The sequence below is a fragment of the Balaenoptera physalus genome (assembly GCF_965194825.1).
Source record: "Balaenoptera physalus genome assembly, chromosome: 16".
Lineage (NCBI taxonomy): Eukaryota > Metazoa > Chordata > Mammalia > Artiodactyla > Balaenopteridae > Balaenoptera > Balaenoptera physalus.
Window position 1 is genome coordinate 26,442,959 of NC_138898.1, and position 12,780 is coordinate 26,455,738.

The following is a 12,780-nucleotide window of genomic DNA, read 5'->3' on the forward strand; positions in this document are numbered from 1 at the left end:
TGAATAAAGTAGAGCAGGGGATAGAGAGAGACACTGGGGATTATTTTTGACAGGGTGGTCAAGGAGGGCTCAGCTGGGGCAGTGACATTTGAAGGAAATCCTTATCTCTTTACGCTTTAGTTTTTGGAAAGGGAGATGCTGGACTCCAGGGCTTCCTAAACTCTGCGGGAAGGTGGGTCGATGCTTCCCACTCGGGTGTGGTTCCACAGCCAGGGCCACTGTAGGTGTGGAGACATTTTTCTCCTTCCCCTTGTCTTCTCTCTGAGTGCCTCCATCCAGGGAACCCTTAGGGCAGGGTTTCTCAGAAGATGCTCATCTGAGCCCCCCTCATGTGTTCTCATGGCAGCTTTTTGTTTTCTAATTCTCAACACATTTGTCATGATCTTTTCGAAGTCAGCTGGTCCCTGAGTGTCATGAGGGCTGGGGCCAGGTCCATCTTGTTTATGGCTGTGATCCCGACACCAGGCACAGCATCTGACACACAGAGGCTACTCAAACAACCGTCGGAATGAATGGCAGATGGACATGGTGATAACTGGAGCTAACATTTATTGAGTGCTTATTCTCACAACAGCACTGTGAGTTAGGTATAATTATTATCCCCATTTTACCGGTTTTGAAAACTGAGGCTTAGAGAAATCAAGGCACCCATGGCAGGTCACTCAATGGCAGAGCCTTCTAAGGAGGAGCACATAAATGCTCACAAACTGATTGATTACGGGGGAGGCAGAGTAGTGTGGTGGGAAATGCTGTAGTTGTCAGTCTGAGATGCGCATTTTGAGAACCAACCCATTCATTCATTCCTTCATTCACTCATTTATTTAATAATTATTAAACCTCAGCCCGTGTGCTGGGCACTGGTGGGTACAGGTAACCAGGCAATCATGATACTGTGTGGTCAAAGCCAGGATGGGGAAAGCCCAGGGGTCTGTGAGCAGCCATGGAAGCCCCTGAAACACACTGTGTGAGGTGGACCTGAAGCAGCAGGTCACCGTGGCCGAGCAGACCGCAGGGGGAGATGCTTGCGGGGGTCGGGGGTGGGGTGCGGGGAATGGCTGCATAGTTCTCGATGGAAGTGGCACAAGTGCCTGACAGTGGAAACCACCCTCCCCCCAGCTGCCCCAAGGCTCCGGGACCTCGCTGCTCCTCCCAGCCTTTGGTGGACAGGCCTCCGTGGGGGCCTGAGTCACTCTGCCCCACCCCAGGCCTGGAACTCTGCCCCACCCCAGGCTGGGTCGGGGCCACCTCACCTCCGAGTTGCAGGCATTCCCATTCATCTGGGCCCAGGGTCAGAGCTCAGTGATCTGGGCCAAACCAGGCAAAGGCCAGGTGCCCTGCTCTGCTGGTAGCCCTGAGCCTCTTCCCTTCTGTGGGACTCAGTTTACCCATTTGTAAAGGGCAGACTTTAGACTGTATGATTTCTACAGACCCTTTCTCACTTAACCTCCTGTGACCCAGTACATTACTGTCAGTATTGGAAGTGGACATGAGCCCTGGTGGTCTGGACTCCTTGTGGACATCTGGACTCCCAGCCTCCCCTGGACATCTGGATTAAGGGTAAAAAAAAATCCAGGGATCCAATAACCCACGATTAATGGAGCAGCCTACTTTGTCCTTTTGGCAGCTGTCTGGAATGAGAAGAAAGGAGGAGCAGTTTCCCCCGAGGACCATGATTGTCCATCCACTGCCCTGCTCTTGCCCAATAGCTGGGCATTGTGAGAAACTTACCTTCCACCTAGCGTGCTCTGGGGCAGGACCCTTGCTGAAGGATGCCATTGACACGAACAAGCCAGAGGTCCAGGGAACTGCTTCCGCAGAAGTGGAGATGGGTTGCAGTAGGCCATTCTCATCCTTGGCTCAGCCCCCTCCACTCTTTTCCTAGCACCCCTTGGGGCAAGAGGCTGAGATGTGCCTGGTGTAGAGTGAGCTGACACATGGGAGGAGAAACCAAGGCCCCTGACCTCCAAGCCCCTAGATCACAGACCCCTGGGCCACTCTAGCTGCCCTCCAGTCCTCTCTACTCCTCAATCTCTCCCCTGTTTAAAACTCACCAAAGGCCTCCCAGCACATCTAGACTGAAATCCAAGGTTTTTCCCATGGTCTCCTGCCCTCTAAGCCCTCCTCATTTACTTCACTCTAGCCACACTGGCCTCCTTCCAACTTCTGGAAAATACCAATCTCTTTCCCACCTCAGGGCCTTTACACATGCTGTTCCCTCTGCCTGGAATGCTCTTCCCTCAGAACATAGCATGGCTGGCTCCTTGTCACTTACATCACTGCTCAGATCTACCTTCTCAGAGGAGACTTTCCTGATCCCCCTAAGAACAGCAGTCCCTCTTGTCCCTTATTTGCTATCACAGCTCCCTATTTCCATCATGGCTCTTTCCCTAAGCTGTAATTATTGATAATTGGTTTGTTCAATGGCCCTCTTCCTTACCCATCGGTAAGCTCTAAGAGGGCAAGGACCTTGGGGATCCCACGGCTATATTCCAAGCACCTAGTGTATAATGGCTGCTCAAGAAGTGTTTGTTGATGGAACGAAACACAAAAAGTATTAACAAAGTTCATCTTCCTCCTTGAATATTTTGCAGCTTCTATGGAGGTGAAAATGGCATATATTGGGCACCTGTTAAATATGCCAGCCTCTCTCACATACATTATTCTGCTGAACCTTTACAGTCTGTCCATTATACAGATGATGAAGTTGGGGTTCAGTGACCTGCCAGAGGTCACCCAGCAAAGGGTGGATTGATGGGTTCATTTAGTTGGGAAGCAGTCAACTGGGATCTCTGGGCATGAAGAATGCCATGGCAAATGGTAGTCAGGATTCAACCTCAAGTGTTTGACTCTATGCGAAGCCTACATTCTTTCTTTTTTTTTTTTAACTTTTTATTTTCTATTGGAGTATAGCCGATTAACAATGTTGTGATAGTTTCAGGTGCACAGCAAAGGGACTCAGCCATACATATACATGTATCCATTCTCCCCCAAACTCCCCTCCCATCCAGGCTGCCACATAACATTGAGCAGAGTTCCCTGTGCTATACAGTAGGTCCTTGTCGAAGCCTACATTCTTTTTATCGTACTACACCTTCTGTCACACTAGAACTCAGCTCAAGATTAACAACAGATTTTTAGGTTCTGGAAGGCAGGCAAAGACCCAGATTGCATGGAGAGGTGGTCTTGCTTAGTGGTTATTGGTGTATCTTGGAACTGGACAGAGACCCGGGCTCAAAGAGGGGGGGACCCACCACCTAGGCACCAGGGCACCCTTGCTGAAAGTAATCATTAGCATTGCTAGGCTAGAGCACCTTTGTTCTCAGGAAGAGTCAACTGTGGGGTTATGTGTCAAGGGCTGTATTGGAAAAGTCAGGGAGTGGGCTTCTAAATCATGCAGAAGCCCCTCCTCCCCCACCCCCAGGGGAGGGGGCTGTATGGCCTTTGGGTAGTGCCTTGCCCTCTCTGAGCCCCAGGGGTCATCTCTGAAAAATGGGCATGGCAGCATGGAACCAAATAGAGCTCTTAGGAAGATAAAGAGGAAAAATGAGTGTGGAGTTGTTGGTATATATAAAGTAACATAGAAATGTAAATTATCTAAAAATAAATCTATGTGAAATGCAGAGAGAGGTTGGGACTTGGAAGACCTCTGGGGTTCTTTTGGCAGTTATTGGCACCTACTGTGTGCCAGGTGCTGTGCTAGGGCCTGGGGTATCGGGATGAGTCAGACACGAACCCTGAGCATCTGGAGCTCCCAGTCTACTGGGGGACGTAAGCCAGCCACATACAGTGCGGGTATCCCTCCCAGCGGGATGTCAGGGGGAGTCTTCATGTGTGATATGGTAGCAGGAGCCAGACAGACCTGAGCCAGAACCCTCCTCTCCTCCCTGCGTGACCTTGACCAGGTCAGGCCACCTCTCCAAGCCCCAGGCCTTCATCTGTAAAATGGGCCAGTCTCCTTTGCCGCTCAGAGTTGCCAGGACCTGGCACTCTGCAGGTACCAGGGTGGGGGACCTTGGGATGAGGGTAGCCAGTAGTTCCTGGGCAAAAAATGGTCCTGCACTGGGCAAAATCTGGGACTCAGGCGTGGGTGGTGACTTGCTTGCAGGAGTGGCCTGGGGACATTGAGGGTGGAAGAGAAGCAGCAGGAAGAGAAGCTCAGCAATTTCTCAAACCTGTTAAGCAAAGGAGGGCAGATATCCCGGGGAATTGGCCTGTGCCTTTATTTATGTTAGTAATCTCATTAAGGGGAAGGGGACTGGCTCTACCCAAGGTCAGTCCTGCCCAGGGAGGAGGGGGATGGCATATCCACCTGAGTTTACTCAGCCAGTGATTCTAGGCCAAGGTGCACCCAGGAAGGCAGGGTGTCTCGGGATGAATTTGTGGGTGTGTTGAGCGTTGCTCCAAGCCTTGGTGGGGCTGGCCTGAGTGAGGCCACCGGTCAATGTTGACGACTTCTCTGGGGCCTGGCGCTGTCCCAGAGCAGTGGCGTTAGCAGAACCAAGACCGGCCAAACTTCGGGGAATTCAGGTGAGGCGAGAGGGGAGGAAGTTTGGGGGCCTCCGAAGGGCGGCGGTTTGGGGTTCCCCAGGGGAACACTGCTCCTCTGGCGCCGGGCTCGCACTGGAGAGGTCAGGCCAGTCGCCGAGAGGAAGGGAAGGGGCCCTGCCCTGTACCACCAGCGCCAGGCTAAAATCGGGCGGGGCCGCCCGGGGAGGCAGGGACGCCTGTGGCCGGGCGGGGTCTGCGCCCTACTCCCTGCGAGGCCGCCGGGTCCGGGCTGAGAGCGGCCTGCGAGGCTCGGGGCCAGGCCCGACCAGAGGGAACTCGGTTCCTGGGCTGGGCACTGCGCGCCTGCGGCTCTTGCCCTACCGGCGGCTGCGGGCGCGGCGGCCCCCGCGCCCCCAGGGGCCGGGCCAGGGCGGGGGCTGGGCCCCGCGGGCGGGCGCGGGAAGGGGGGCGGCGGCGAAGGCTGCGAAGCTCTAACAGGTGGGATCCCGCGGCGTGGTGGAGGCGGGCGCGGGAGGAGGAGGAGGAGGAGGAAGAGCAGCGGCAGTGGGAGCCTGAGCAGGAGCAGGATGAGCCGCGCGAGCTGACAGCCGCCGCCGCCGCCGCCCGCGCCCAGGCTCGGTCTCGCTCTCCGCGCCCGGGGCCGCTCCCCGCCTCCCGCCTCCCCCGGCCGCCCGCGGGGCGGCCCGCCCCCTCTGCACCTCCGGGCCCGGAGCTGCCTCCATCGCTCCTGCATCCCGGCCGGGGGGGAGGAGGAGGCGGAGCAGGAGGCGAGCCGGAGCCGCCGCCGCCAACGCCGCCGCCGCCGCCGCCCGAGCAGGACAGAGCGCGCCGCAGCCCCGCGCGTCCGGCCGCCGCCCGTGCCCATCAAGCAGCCGCGCCGGAGCTACACCGCGGGACAGCCCGGGCCGCGGCGCACCCCGGCTCGGCCCAGCCCAGCCCAGTCCCGGCACCGGGCGGCCCGGCGGCCGGCCCGCCCCCGAGGGCGCCGGGCGCGCCGGGAGGATGCCGAAACCGACGCTGCTGCTGCGCGGGGGCTGGGAGCGCGAGCGCAGCCCCGGGGACTCGGAGCTGGGCCGCCAGTTCCGGGACTGGTGCCTGCGCACCTACGGCGACTCGGCCAAAACCAAGACGGTGACACGCAGCAAATACCAGCGGATCGCCGAGGTCCTGCAGGGCGGCGGCGGGACCGGCGCGGGCAGCGGCCCGGCAGCCGGCGAGAAAGGCAAGTTCCAGTTCTGGGTGCGCTCCAAGGGCTTCCGCCTGGGCAGCGGCCGGGAACCCAAGATGGGCCAAGTGGTGTATGTGCCGGTCAAGACGGGCTCGGTGAGTGCGCGCGCGGCGGCCGCGGGCCGGTCCCGCCGCGGGGCTCGGGGCGGGCGGGGGCGGGGTGGGGGTGTGGATGTGTGTCCGAACGTGTGTCCCTGAGGTTGTCCCTGGGTCTGGCCCGCCCGAGGCGCACGCGTCCTTGCTCACCCGCCAGCCCCAGCCAGCCCGGGCAGCGCTCCGGGTTCGGGGCGTCCCTGCCCCCCTCTGCGCTGCTGCCCGGGCCGTGCCGGGCGGGCTGTCCCGGGCTGCTCACCCCAGCATGTTCCGTTCTCCCGTCCCCTCCCCCCGCCAGCAGGCGGCTGCTCAGAAGCCCAAGCCTCCCCCCGCCCGCCCCGGGGCTGCCTGTCCCGGGCGCCTCGCGCTCCCGCCCCCGGGCCGGCTGGGCGGTGTGGTGTGTGTGTGTGTGTCTGTGTGTGTGTGTGTGCGTGCGTGTGTGTGTGTGTGTGTGTGTGTGGAGGGTGGTGCCGCGAGGGCGGGGGGGCAGGGGCAGCCACGGGACGGGGAGTCAGCTCGGTTTCCCAGCGCCAGGGGAGGGGGCCCGCCCGGGCACTGTCTACCCGACCCCACCCGGGGCTGGCCCGGGGAGGGGCAGCCCGAGCCGCAGCCTGGCGCAGGAGCAGCCTCCCGCGGGTGGGTGGGGCGCCCCCTCCGCCCCCTCCGCCCCCCGGGCCCCTCGCTCCCCCCTCCCTGGGACGGGGGCGGCCTGACCTATCCATCCCCTCCCCTCCCCCGTCCCCGGGGCCGGCCCGGTCCGGGCGGGGTGGCGTGGGGGAGGGGACGGGGAACCGCAGCCGCCGACAGGGAGGAGGCGGGCGGCCGGGCGGGGGCGTCCCCTCCGGCCCGGGGCGCCCTGGAGAGGGCGTGCGGCGTGGGCCCCGCGGCTCCCCCGCCGGGACCTCATTGTTCTGCAGCGGGTGGGGGCTGGGGGGGCGGCTGTTCCCGGGGTGCTGCTGAGCTTTGAACTTTCCGTCGCGGAGACCCTCCATTAGTGCGTTCAGCCCCTGGCCCGGCCGGGCCAGGCCAGCCTCCCTCCCTGCCCCCCTCGCTCCCTCCCCGGCCTCGCCCGGCCCGAGCGAGCGAGCGGGGCCGCCCCGCGCCGGCCTCCCTCCCTCCCTCGCTCCCCCGCTCCCCGCTCCGTGCTCCTCCCCCGTCCGGCCCGCCCGCCCCGCGCTCAGCCCAGTCCCCGGCCGGAGCGGGCTCTTCACACACAATTGATTCGGTCGTTACGAAAAGTGCACTTGTCCCCTCCCCCTCCCCCTCCGGCAGCCGCCCGGGCCCGGCCCGCGGGGTGAGGGGGCCGCGAGGGAGGGAGGCGGGAGCCGGGGAGCGGATCCGGAGGCGCCTCCCCCCTCGCCCAGGGGACGGGGCTGCAGGCCGCGGGGAGTGGGGAGCCGTGAGCGCAGAGGGCGGGCGGCCCATCTGCGAGGAGCGCTGATAACCGCGCCGCTGCCGCTGCGGCCGCCAGCGGCCCATCTGCGCCGCTGCCGCCTCCGGCCGGACACAGAGCAGGGGGCCGGGCCGAGGGGCGCGCTGGGGCCGGATTCCCCGGGGGAAGGCTGGGGTAGTGTCCCACCCTGAGCGAGTCGGGGACCTTCCAGCCTAAATCAGTGCTCTCCGCCAAACGCGGGGAGTCTGGGTCATTGTCCCCCCTCCCCCGATCAAGTCAGGGACCCCTCCCCGAGCCCAAATTGGTGCCCACTCTCCCACACGGGGAGTAGGGGTCATTGCTTCTCCCCAGCCTAGGTCAGCCCTCCCCACTCTGCCAGTTGCTAACCCGCCTCGGTTCTCCTCCATCTTGGGCTAGTGCCCCCAGCCTAAGTGTGGTTTTTCGAGGTCAGTGACCCACCAGATGGTTGGCTGGGTCCACACCCCCTACCCTGGGTCATTGCCCTCAGCCTTCCGGGCTTCCCAGGTCAGTTAGTGCCCCTCACCCCCATCCCATTCTGGTTATCCCTCCCCAGGGAGCTGGGAGTCTTGGCTCAACCTCCTTCTTGCCTGAGGCAGGAGCCCCCACTCCACCCACTCCTGGAGTTGGGAGGGCAGGTGACCCTCAGACAGGGCAGCTAGCTCACCGGTTCTCTGAGCTGGTCCACCTCTCCCCTAGGGAGTGGGCATCATGGGGCCATCAGTCCCCCTACCCCTTTAGCCACAGAGCTATCAAGGCGGAGCAAGTGCACACACACCCACCCAGGCCACATGCAGAAATTGGGTGCTAGGCCTGGGCCCCAGGTCCTGCCAGCCTTCGGATCCTCCATGAGGCCCACGCCGACCGCTTTGCCTGGCAACAGGGGCCTTGAAAGACTCCACCCTAGCTCCCAGACCAATAATAAGCCCTCCCAAGGGACCACCTGCCTGGGAGGCAGAGAAAGGGAACCCAGGCCTCCCTGCCCAGGCTGCCAGGGGGACGGCAAACACAACAGACGTGCCCTCCTGCGACAGCCCGCCCCTCAAGCTACCCACGCCCACCTGGCTGGCCTGCTGGTCCCCAGGGAGCCCGTTAGTTACCTGCACTCGCCCAGTCAACCGGAGCCAGCGGCAGGAGATGCCCTTAGTCCTGCCACCCCCAGCTCCAAGCACCTTCCTGGGGCTCAGTTATTATTTTTACATTTCCATTTTCCTTTTCACTGATCTAAGAGGAACAAATCCTGCTGGGAATTCTGGGGCAGCCATGGACTCTTCTTGGGAGGAGCTGAATGGGACCTTCTTTGAAAGGTGCAAAGGACATTCCCTACCTTCACTGGCTTTTACACACACACACAGAGTAAAGTTATCATTGCCTCTGGTGGCAGTTGGGAGATATCCTATAGTTTTGTCCTGGGTGGGTTTTTGTGAAGGTCATTGGGCCACAAACCTTTGTCTGAGACATTTGTTTGGCATCCACAGGCCTTGTGGGGGCACTGGGGCATTGGAGTGGGTTGGACTCAGAGCCTGCTCCCTGGGCACCCAGCTGCTGGGGGTGGGGGTGGGCATAGCTCAGGATCTGATCAAGAAGCCCATGGAGGGTCCAAGGGAGGGCAGGCGGGCAGGCAGAGCAATTTCGGCCAAGAGGGGGTATGGGAGTTGTGTCACGCAGCCGCAGAACAAGGGCCCCCTGCGCCCCTGCGTGGGCTCAGGTCCCCAGGGTGGCCATGGTATGTCATCTCCCTTCCATGTTGCTCTCTGGCTGCCCCCTGCGTGGGCCCCCTTTCCTCTTCCCACAGCCATATGTGGTGCTGCGGTTGGGGCCCTTCCGAGTCCCGGCCGTGGAGGGTCGATGATCTGACACCACTTGTCCCGTCCCATCTGGCCCTGAGCTTTTCTGGGTGTGTGTGACAAAGGCTTAATCTGTCCGGACGGGCCCAGGGCGGAGAGCAGGGCGCGGGGAATTACACTCTGCGGGGCCTCCTGCAGCTGGGGCCCGCTTGGGGGGCGGGGTGGGGCGGGGCGGGGGTCGAGCAGAAGCCAGGGCGTGGGGGGGGGAGAGGCAAGTTGGTCTTCGGTTTGCAGGTTGTCACAGGAAATAGATGTGGAGGCGGAGGGCTGAGGGGAGGAGGGCGGAGTCCCCCACCGGGCAGCACGGGGCGCTCCTGGGGACAAGATCTTTCTGTGACAAGAGCCAGCCGGGCCTCCTGACTGGGCAAAGCCTGGTTAGGATTTATTATTTCTTGCGTTTGGCCTGTTCCGACCTCTGTGGCTGCCAAGCCCGGAGGCGGGGGCCGGGTGGGAAGCAAACCCTTTGCCAGCGAGACCCTCCGATTCCATTCCAGCCTCAGCCCAAAAGTGAACCAACCCCTTTCCTTTTCCTCTGGTCTCTCGGAACAAGGCTGTCCCGGCGCCTGCAAGGGCCACAGGTTATGTCTGGGGTGGGGCCCCGGGCCATCTGTCAACTCCCAGGACCAGGGAGCCCTCAGGGTCCTTGGAGATAGATGTTCTCAGCCCAACTCTACCATCTTCCGGATGGGAAAACTGAGGCCCTGAGAGAGGAAGTTTCCGTTGGTGGGGAGCTAGGCCTGGAACACAGATCTCTGCGTTCCACTGAGGCTTTTCTGTGGGCCCATTACATGCCAGAAATCCCCCCATTAGAGCCCCGTCCCCCGAGGGGGAAACGCCAGATTGCCAAACTCCACTCTCAGCACCGGGCTTTTGCGAGCCAGACCCCAGGTGTTCCGCTGGCCAAATTGACTAATGGTGGTCTTTTCCCAGTTTGCAGACAGTGTTCATTTAGTGGAGAGCATTTTCACAGTCTTCAGCCTTTCTCCCCAGAGCTTTTGTGTAAACCTTTGGCACCTGCGGCCGCTGGTCTGGGCAGGAAATGGCCTCTGACTTAGCACAACATAATATATGCTGTGACCTTCGGTTGAATACCTCAGTATTTCCTACTTTTCTCTAAATTGTCACTATAGTGACCCTTTCTGAGTCACCTACCGTGTGCCTGTCCCTGTGCGTCAGGTTCTCACAGTGGCCCAGAGGTCACTGCTGCTGTCACTGCCATCCTTCAGATGAGTAAACTGAGGCTTAGGGAGGTTTAGAACTTCCCTAAGGCCTCACCGCTGACAGGGCACGCTGAGCTTGGGTGCCGTCTGTACACCCCTCTACTCTGACCCTCTCTGGATGTCTTACAGCCTGATCTGCTTCATAGGGCTTTTCGTGACAAGCTTTCAGTCCATTACACCCTAATCTGAATTAGTGTAGAAGAATCCTCTAGTCAAGATGTCTGTAATCACAGGCTGGTGCTTGAGGCAGGACTGGCTCAGTGTATGGTGTCTGGGACTTGCCTGGGGCGCGCAAGGGTGGGTATGGAGTGAGGAGAAGGGAGGAGGCCTATCTTGTCCTGGGTCCTGGGGGCTTTCAGGGAGAAGGTTGGCAATGACATGGGCCCTGTTTGGATTTCTCATGAATGGCAGAAGTGGGCTAATTTGTTAATTAAGCCTCAGTGATTTGGGTGAATGTGGTCTTGGAGTCTCGCGGGGGGGCGGGACGCTGCAGTTTGGAGCCTGGGTGATTGCTGGTGGATCAGGCTCTGCCTTCCCGGGGCCACTCCTCCAGATCCTGGGTCACTTTCTGCTGGTGGTGGGGGCAGCATGCCCCGCTCGTCCTTGGGCGAGGCCTGGCATGAACATTCTCTCCTTCGCTACAGGCTGCCTTCCCATCCCTGAGCGTCTGGGAGTCAGGAGGCCCAGTTGGGACCCTAAAAACCCTGCTGGGAGGATGGGGGGTGGGGGCCTGTGGCTGGGGCTGCCCAGGGACAAAGGTCAACGGTCCAACCCAGCCTCAGGCAAACCTGGGCTTCTCCAAGCCAGCTCTTAGCTTAGAGGTTGTGGGACTGATTGAGTACCATGCACATGCACGTGCACTCCTGGGCTAGAGCATGTGTGTGCATGTGGGTGTGCATGCCGGAGTGTGGTTGTGTGGGCCTGAGTGCGCCTGTGCCTGTCCATGTGCAGGCTGGGGATGCTTGTGTGCCCGGGGCAGTGTGTGTGTGTGTGTGTGTGTGTGTGTGTGTGTGTGTGTACAGGTGGAGGGGGACTGCATGCTTGTGATTGTGTGTGGTTGTGAGCGGCTGTGTTGGCAGATGTGCAAGCACCTGGGGTGTGGGCATTGGCAGACCACGAGTGTGACTGCGTGTGCATGCCACATGTTCAGGATCCTATTGAAAAACATCCTGTCCTTTGGCAGTGAGGAGCTGACGGGGTGTCCTTCATTATAACCAAGTCAGCCGGAGCTGCTGGTCTGGCCCCTTGCTGCTCCTGGGGTCTCAGCAGCTGCTGAAGCATAGTGTGAGGGAGGGAGTGGACACAAGAGGTGGTGCCATGTCCCTGTCCCCATGATTGTGGCCAAAGCACCTCCTTGTTTCCAGCAGCCTTCCTCCTCCTTCCCCCCTACTCTCTGCTCCACAAGGGCAGCAGGTAAAACTTGTGACCTTTGCCATGGTGGCACTTACCAAGCCCAAAGCTAAGCCCCATGGGGGGGCAGGGTGGGAGAGAGGCTTCTGAACTTGAAGCGAGGGGGCCAGGACCGATCCTAACGCACCCACTTCCTTGCCGTGTGACCTCGGGCAAATAGCTTGCTTGACCTCTCCAAGTCTCAGTTTACTCATCTGGAAAATGGGCTTCAAAGCCCCACTTCCAAGAGGCTTGGCAAACTGGAAGAGGCTCTGTTATCATTTCAGGAGGTCACTCTGCCAACCTCTGTCAAAGCCAGGCCTGGGCCCTAGGCCCCAAAACAGGAGAAGGAGCCAAAGGCAGCTGGGAGAGGGCCCACCAAGGCGGGTGGCTTGTTAGAACAAGGACTTCTGAGTCCACTTTCTGCCCCTGGCCCACCCTGACATAGAGAAAAGGTGAAGGGCTTGGGGTGTCAAGCCACAGGGTCCTGGATACAAATCCCAGCTCTGCCCTTCCACCCGTTTGGCCTTAGGATTATCAGCTCCATTTCACAGATGAGAAAACTATCTTCCTCCTAAGACTGGTATAAAGATGAATGCATTAATGCATATAGAGCCTTAAGAATGGAGCAAGTCTTACAAAATGTTAGTTGCTATGTGATCTCACTGAGCCTCAGTTTCCTCATCTGGATTATGGGGATGGAAATGAAATGTCATGGATATTAAGTGGGATAATGGAAATAAAGCCCCCAGCCAAATCCCTCCCTGGCATGTAGTTGGTGGGAAGCAACTATTGGTTCCCTAGAGATTGTGTCTGGGTTATTTCTGTGTCTCCAGTGCCACTGGGGGCCTGGTTAATGTTGTACTGAATTACACAGAACACCAGCGAAGTCTTGGTGAGGGCCATAGGTGTGGCATGAGCCGCCAGGGCTGGGAACTTGAAGACAGGGTCCCTCTCTGCCCTGGCTGGCTCCTGCCCTGCTCTGAGCCTCAGTTTCCCTAGTCATTGCACAGCGAAGCCTCCTGTGGCCCCTCCTGCCTTTGAATCCCTTCCTGGCGCTGGGGTTGCCCAATCCCAGAACTCA

General features: G+C 60.0%; 1 protein-coding gene across 3 annotated transcripts in view; it reads left to right on the forward strand.

Moving 5' to 3' along the window:
• Positions 1-5,045: 5,045 nt before the first annotated feature.
• NOL4L (nucleolar protein 4 like) overlaps positions 5,046-12,780 on the forward strand; it is a 134,667-nt gene continuing 126,932 nt past the window's right edge. For 2 of the 3 annotated variants that reach the window (XR_014255192.1, XM_082432151.1), the window contains exon 1: positions 5,146-5,832. Coding sequence is in view for 2 of the 3 variants with exons in the window: in XM_082432151.1 (XP_082288277.1) it covers positions 5,512-5,832 (321 nt within the window). In the remaining variant the exon portion in view is untranslated. Of the gene's footprint in view, positions 5,833-12,780 lie in introns of all 3 variants that reach the window. The other variant, XM_082432155.1, reaches the window with a different exon arrangement.